Genomic DNA, 7,695 nt, shown 5'->3' with positions numbered 1-7,695 from the left:
AATCTACTAATTCCAAGGCTTATGCTTTTTCCAATTTTATATGTTTTATCACACCAAGAGTAGAAAACTAATTTACATGTGAGAAATACAACAAATGAAAATCCTAGGTACATTATGAGTCACGACATGTCTATGTTGAATTGACTAGCATGGGTCAACATGGTCAAGTGAAGAGATGTGTGGAAGGGTATTGTTTACTCCCCTCTGTGATTCATGTGACTCATGGAAATCAAATGGACTACCCTAAAAAATGATGGTAGTCCATTCACCAATTGAAATTTTATCGTTGTGGAGCTTTAGATCCACATTGAATGTCATTTGCACAATTTATCTATCCTCCTATCTCGCACCATTTGGTAGGGCCTAGTGAAGACTCATCCATGTAGTGTGAACCCCTTGGTCATCGAATTGTCTTGTGTATGTCAAGCGACTTGCACGTGCCCTCTCTCTATGTATTAAAAAGGTAAAATTGACTTGTGGTTATCTGTTGGATGAAACTTCTTTCATTGGCCTCTCTTACGAGCACATTGAAAAACCTTTCTTCAACAAAGTGGTTGTACGAAGATTCATATGATGTCACTTTTTTTTATCGTAGATTTTCACCATGGACTCCCAAGCTTCATGAACATCTAGGTTCCACAAGTTTCTTTATGACAGCACATGTGAGATCTTCAAAGCTTGAATCTTATGCAAATGCAAAAGCTTTTCAGTTTTTTTAGTAAGAAAGTTTGCTTTGCCATGCTAATATTTTGACATACCAATGCCATTGTTAATCTTCACACCTCACGATGCCTTAACCTACTTCCATATAGGTTTTATAACTAATCTAAAAACCTCTTATGAGATTTCTTTTGGGATATTTGGAGTGTCTCCATCAAATTTGCAAGATACATTATTTTCATCAAATTAATTTTGAAAATTTCCTAGATATTTAGGGTTGGGCTAAACACACACACGTTGCCAAACCATAGGTTTATGTTGCATGTGATATTGTCAAATCAATCAAAAAGGGATGATTCCAAACATCTTTGAAGTGGGGACAAGAAACATGGGTCCACTTACGTAGATATGTAGAGGGGGTTGGTAGATGCATTTGGATACTCATGGTTTTTGTCTCTTGTACACATGTGCCAAGTCAAGAAAACTTATAGCCATATGGCCCATGCAATGTTGTTAGATACAATTGTGAGGATTCACTAGTGCTCCATGATTAGATGAAACAAGGTTGTTGGCATGATCATAATATGGCCAATTTAACCCCCAAACTATCCACTACAAAACTCACTAACTAAGAGTTTATCCATTGCCATTTCGGGTGTTGCTTCTTTTTAGTGAATGCAAAACACTAGTTCATGGCAATGAAGTGCAATTGGGCGTTGCTTCTTTTTAGTAAATGCAAAACACTAGTTCATGACAATGATTTGTGACACATGATATGTCTTAGACATTTGAGAAATGGGCTTAATCCCATGCAATGACAATCATCGCATTCACCCCTACCTTGCTGTACAATTGTCATATGTGATCAACTATCCTAGTCACTAGTGAAGGTTGATGATGTTACATACAACCACTCACACATTAACTTACAATTGGAAGAAACCGAGAAGTGTCAAATACCATTGCACTAAAATATCATGTGAACTAAGTGATAAAAATTTATGGTTATTATTCAACTATTACACTTAAATCATACCCTACAAAAAAATTGATGGCATTCCTCTACAAGCTTCCCATTGGCTCATTTGAAGCCCCATGTGCACAATGGTGCTTATATTCCACAGAAGAAAAATGTGAGAACAAATAACTATTCTATAGTCTGTAATTAACATAATGTCCCCCATGGAGGTTGGAAGACTTACCATCAAACATGATGAGAAGTTAAATCCTTTCTAATAGCATGCCATTTGTGAAATCGCTTAGTATGTTGATTATGATTATGATAAGCTTCATACAAGTACTTTGAAAGTATAGTAGTATTGGTAGATAACAAAATATTTTCCTTCCCTTGAGAAGTATTCGATGTTCTCAGCGCTAAGCAAGGTTCCCATGGAGTCATCAATGAGTTGGAAATTGTGCTTTTTCCTTGGCTAGATAAAAGGTTCCTCGGCAATTGGTTGTTGTCTCATCGTATTTTCTAGAAGTGAAAATGTTGAATCCTAATAGCAACCAAAATAAACTACCAGCAAAAGGTTTTGAAAGTTTTTAGTGTTTACTTCTTTCAAAAGGAAATTCAGAAAAGTGTGCATTGTTTTAACTAGATGCACCAACACATTGAATAATTTATTTCTATCGGGTGAAATTTTGGCTTTTCCAATCACCCAGAATGAAAATAGGAAATGGGTTGCACATCTAGCTTGAAATTGCTTACAAAAGTTTAGCATATTGATATAACACCTAAAACTTCTAAAAAGACCCTAGCTATGATATATATATTATGTCTACATTGAGTTAATCAAAGATGACCTGTCCTGTTGATTATATACTCTATAGAAATTAACTCACACAAATAACTTCTTACATGTCCATATTAATGCTCATGACCATTATTTTTGGTAGCATATACAAAAACCTTGACTTTAAATTTTAGAGGGATGTTGCATCGAATTACATGCCCTTGCCATTTTTGTAAGATTAAAGATGTGAAACCTTCTTCTTTAATGTTGAAGGGGTTTTCTCAAAGTAAACATTGATTTATAAGTTATAGAATAGATCCATACGAAGGTTTCTATGGAAATTTGCTAGGTTTTCATGGATATTGGTCAGTATCTCATAGAATTGATTGATGGTTCCCAACAAAGGAGACTAGAGCATTGATTATCATGGCTACTTATTCTTGCATATGTAGCTATTCATGGTACTTTAGAGAGAGAGAGAGAGAGAGAGAGAGAGAGAGAGAGAGAGAGAGAGAGAGAGAGAGAGAGAGAGGGGGGGGGGGGAGGAGGAGGAGGAGGAGGAGGGGGGGGGGTGGCAATAGCTTTTTACATGGTAGAAAAAGAAGAAGGTAATAGCTTTTTACATGGAAGAAGAAGAAGAAGAAGAGAGAGAGAGAGAGAGAGAGCATAAGGGATGTTCCATAGGTGTATCCCCAGATTAGGTTGATTCAATAAGGGGTTGTTGTAGCTCATATCGGATTCTCCTTTGCTTAGTTATCACCTATAGGATGTGCCTCAAAGACATTCTTTTGAATAAAGAGTGGCTACACTTAGGTATCCAATGAGCAACAAGCACATCAGCCGTTCATCCTGTCTTTGTATTGTTGGCTAGTTACTTGATCATGTGCCCAATATGTGGTGATAGGCAAGCAATAAGCTCTCTCATGTGCCCAGTCTGTGAGGTAGGCATTGACGAGGGAGATTGTTAGTCTTTGAGGTAGGCATTGATGAGGGAGATTGTTGATGTATTGAGGTACTACTCATGTGTTTGGAGAGAGGGAGGGAGGGTTTAAGTAAAGAAGAGTACTTCTTACAAGGGAAGAACAATCCCAACATATTTCAAGGGGGGGAGAGAGAGAGAGAGAGAGAGAGAGAGAGAGAGAGCTCTTATCTTGGTGTGGGGAAAGGATTGGGTAAGTGGGTAGAGGGGAGCTCGTCCACCATCCAAAGCAAATCCTCGCCCAAAGAAAAGAAGAAGAAGAAGAAGAAGAAGAAGGCACAGAAAAAGCGAGAGTTGTCGTGTCCCTTTCCTCGAGCCTAAAATTCTATTTGTGCTGGACCGGCCCGCCCTCCCCTGTCGATTCCCAATTCATCACCATCATCACCCCCTCCAGCAACCCAACAATCATCGTCGTCATCTCTAAAGCTTCGCTCGCCATAGCTGCCCTTGCTTCTCCTCTGCCAGCCCGCCATGTCTGACGACGATAAGACCTCCTCCTTGCCCGAATTCTCCGTCGTTAGCCAGCCTGCCCCCTCAGAGCCTCCCCAAGCTGATGTAGTGAAGAATCATGAAGAAGAACAGCAGATGTTGCCCCAGGACAGTCATGGGGCTGATGATTCCGCCGCTGGTGCCCCTGCCACCACCTCTGCAACTATACCTGATCAAGGAGATCAGGATTCCAAGATCAGCCATGGTGATGCGACCTCTGCCCCTGCTGCTGCGCACGGCGAGCCTCCTGCCGTCACGTCCAATGCGGGGGAGCCAGACGATGAGCCCGCCACAACCCTTGCAACTGTACCTGATCAAGAAGAGCAGGATTCCAAGGTCAGCCGTGACGATGCCACCACCACAGCGGATGGCAAGCGTCGTGCTGTCACTTCCAATGTAGAGGAGACAGCTGATGAGCCCGACCCCGATGCAGACGATGCTACTGAGACAGAATCTCCCGCCGATGCAGAGCAACTGGTGAAACAATACCTAAGTGATGGGGACATTGCTGCTGGAGAAGTCCCCCAGGCACAGAAAGAGGAGTCTCTGGCGGTCCCTGCAGATGTAGAGCCAGCGGCCCTCTCTGCCCCGCCTAGTCAGCCTCATGCAGATAAGGACATCACTGCAGAATCGCCTGAAGCTCCAGAGGAAGCTGGAAACCCTAACTTAGTGGTAGGGACTGTTACTGAGGATATTTCAGCTGCTGCTCCCTCTGATGCAGTGCACTCAATCACCACTGTAACGGATGATATATCAGCTCCCCAGACAGGAGAAGCTCTTGTGGCATCTGTTGTTCCAGTCGAATCTGCAACCACGGCTCAAACTACTACAGAAGCACTGCCTGATGCAGCTCCAACTACTACAGAGGCACAGCCTGATGCAGCTGCAGCTCCAAATGCTACAGAGGCAGGTCCTGACGCAGCTCCAGCTAGTACAGAGACACAGCCAATCACCACTGTTACCAAAGATATCTCAGCACTCCAGACAGAAGAAGAAGGTAATGCAGCATCCGTTGTTCCAGCCGAATCTGCATCTGCAGAGGCACAGGCTGATGCAGCTCCAACTACTGCAGAGACACAGCTTGATGGAGCTGTGACACAGCCTGATGCAGTTCTGGAGGAGGCCCACAAAGTGCAAGAGCCTCCAGTAGCAGAAGAATATCTTGCAAGCAATGACGGCCATGATGAGACTGTGTCTGGGGTGGCTACTAATGATGAGTCTCCTGTTGAAGAACCTGAGACTGCAGATGAAGTGATTCCCACAACAAAGGAAAGGGCTTTCCAGGAGGTATTAGTGGATGGAACAAAGGATGATGCTCCGGAAGACCCTCCTGCTAACAACGGTAGCCAGCTCAAGACTTCTCCGGAAGCAGGTACTGCAGATAGCGTTCCAGTGGAAGAAAATCCTGTAGCTCACAGCTCTGAGCAAAAGCCCAGTGAGGTTTCATCTGGGATTGATGCTACTGAGGAGGCCTCCCCTCCTCAAGTTGAGGAAAACACTGCTACACACACTGAGGAATCTGCACCTAAACAACCTGCTGATGAGGGCACGAGTCTGGCGGAAGAAGGAAAGGTGGTTGGGGCTCCTCCTCAAAGTGAACTGGCTGTTGATGAGTCCAAATATGATGACTTAAATGGAAGTGTCAATAATGAATCAGCTTCTGGTGGTGAGCTTGCTAACCAGGTGTCTGGTGATCAAGTTGCTAATGAGCAACCTGCTCCAGTAGAACCACTGGTTACTGAAACTCTAAGGGAACTTCCAGATTTGGATGAAACTAAGACAAGTCGGTCTGTCCTGGAAGTGCCCAATGGTCCTGTTGAAAATGGAGATCAACAAGAGTCTAAAGAAGAGCTGAGCAGGGGCTTTCCAGTAGACCCCACAGAAACATTCACCCAGGATTCTGAACATTTGAACAACAAATCTCAGGTGATGTTTTGCATGTTTTTTAAGAGCAAATTGCCTGTGATTTTTTACTGTCCATAACATTGTTTGATCAAGTTCAATGCCTGAGCATGTTTGTTTATTACAGAGCTATATTTGATAACCAGTGAGGGATGAACTCGGTAACTGATACTTGCTTCACTTTTTGTCTGCCAGTCAGTAGTTTTGTGAGTCTTTTAGACCATCATTTGTTGGGTGTCCACAGTCTTGTGGTTGATGGTCCTGTCTCATGTAGGTGCTCTTAATGACACGACCCTGTTGATGTGTATGGCTTTGGGAAGTGTAAGCCCAAGCGTTGCATGATACATCTATTGAATTTCTGTCAGGTCTTAGAATTATGGGCACATGTTGGTACAAGTGGCTAGAGGCTGCTAGTGTGTGGCTTATGAGACAGTCATTAGTTGTACTTGTTTTAGGCCAGGAATCTTACCTGAAGTTTGTTGATTTAATTTTTAACTCTGAGCCAGCAAAGCTAGGATGTGAAATATGCATGGCTGAGAGATATAATCTCTGTGCTTTCAAAGAAAATTCGAATTTTCAAATAGGGAAAAGAAACCTAGATTTCCAAAGGCAAAAGAGTTGAGCCTGTGAAATGTTCACTAATTAGGAAGACGCTTAACTTTTCTTTTATCCATATACTCTATTTTGTACAAAGTTTGTTTTTGGCCGGCTCATAACTTGTACGAAACTGTTTCCTGTGTATGAAACCTGCATGAAATTTACCGTTTCCAAAACTTATGGCTGCATTGCGTGTTACTCTCTTCTCCTTCTTAACGTCAATCCTACTTGCAGGAATCACAGACATTGAGTGATGCCAAGCAGCAAAAGCCGGTTTCTGGACTGAAGCTGCCTCTTATTTTTGCCGGCGTGGCTATTGCAACTGCGGGAATTGTTCTAGCTTCAGTCACTAAGTCTCATTAGCAGCAGCTAAGATGCAGGGCAGCATATACTTATAATCTGAGGTTTGTGTACAGGGTATAACCTCTATGAGACAGTGCAGTTGTCCCACTGTGCTCCATATATTGAAGCTCTTAAGCCGGCTTAGTGTAATTTAAGAGGTCACGCACAAAGGTTATTTAAGTACAAGCCTTTTTTTTGTTCTATGTTTGCATTTAGTTGCTTCTGTTTTCTGCCAGCTCAGTCACCCATACTTCTTTAGAGGCCCACATTGTCCAGCATATGCACTTACTCTGCACTATGTAATTCCTTTCCTAAGATTTTTTCTATAGAGCAATAATACGAAGAGTCGTCATTTAGTTTATATTTGGAGCCATCTAGTGTTTGAGTGTTGCTTTCTGGTGAAGTCTTTTGCCTATTTCCCTTTCATTAGAATCAGAAAGTCTGGATTGTGCACATCTTGCAATTATACTTTGAGTGTTACCTTTCAACATTTGTAGTGTATGATGACTGGTGTAATTCATCACTAAAGGGAATGAGAATGTTGGGTATTTGAGTGAACCCATGTCAATATTCATTGTCTAGCATAAAAGTTATGATCTGAATGGAACCTCCATTATTACATCCTTGTATATGAAATTTTGAGATTCCTTGTTAGAGAAGAAAAAAACAGTGAACGACTGCTCTTAAATTGTAGTAAGAGAGCGTATGTGCACGTGTTCATGCCTGCTTGGGTACCCACATTTATGTAGTCATGCATTCTCAATTATCAACGTACAATGTAAAATATTAAATGTGCCACATGTTTAGTCGATTTTGGTTAATGTGGGGTTATTTTTAAAAGCTTGAAGAGAACATTTCCTTAGCATGCCCTTACGAGCAATGTTTTTTTGCGATGCAGTAATTGTATTCATGATTAAAAATATTTACATCACCATACCAAAGGTTGGTGCAGCAGGCATAGAGCCAGTGACTGGGAAACACAAAAGGGAG

General features: G+C 41.9%; 1 protein-coding gene across 1 annotated transcript; it reads left to right on the top strand.

Moving 5' to 3' along the window:
* The first annotated feature begins 3,580 nt into the window (after nt 1–3,580).
* LOC148010404 (uncharacterized) lies at nt 3,581–7,066 on the top strand. Its single transcript, XM_087671482.1, has 2 exons — nt 3,581–5,790; nt 6,598–7,066. The coding sequence occupies exons 1-2, from the start codon at nt 3,847–3,849 to the stop codon at nt 6,724–6,726; spliced, it is 2,073 nt and encodes a 690-aa protein (XP_087527608.1). The 5' UTR covers nt 3,581–3,846; the 3' UTR covers nt 6,727–7,066.
* The last annotated feature ends 629 nt before the right edge of the window (nt 7,067–7,695 follow it).

Source organism: Lygodium microphyllum, chromosome 29, assembly GCF_053477565.2.
Source record: "Lygodium microphyllum isolate KBCC chromosome 29, Lygodium_microphyllum_v1.1.10, whole genome shotgun sequence".
Classification (NCBI taxonomy): domain Eukaryota; kingdom Viridiplantae; phylum Streptophyta; class Polypodiopsida; order Schizaeales; family Lygodiaceae; genus Lygodium; species Lygodium microphyllum.
Note: the sequence above shows the minus strand (reverse complement) of the source record. Positions and strands in the feature narration are given on the sequence as shown.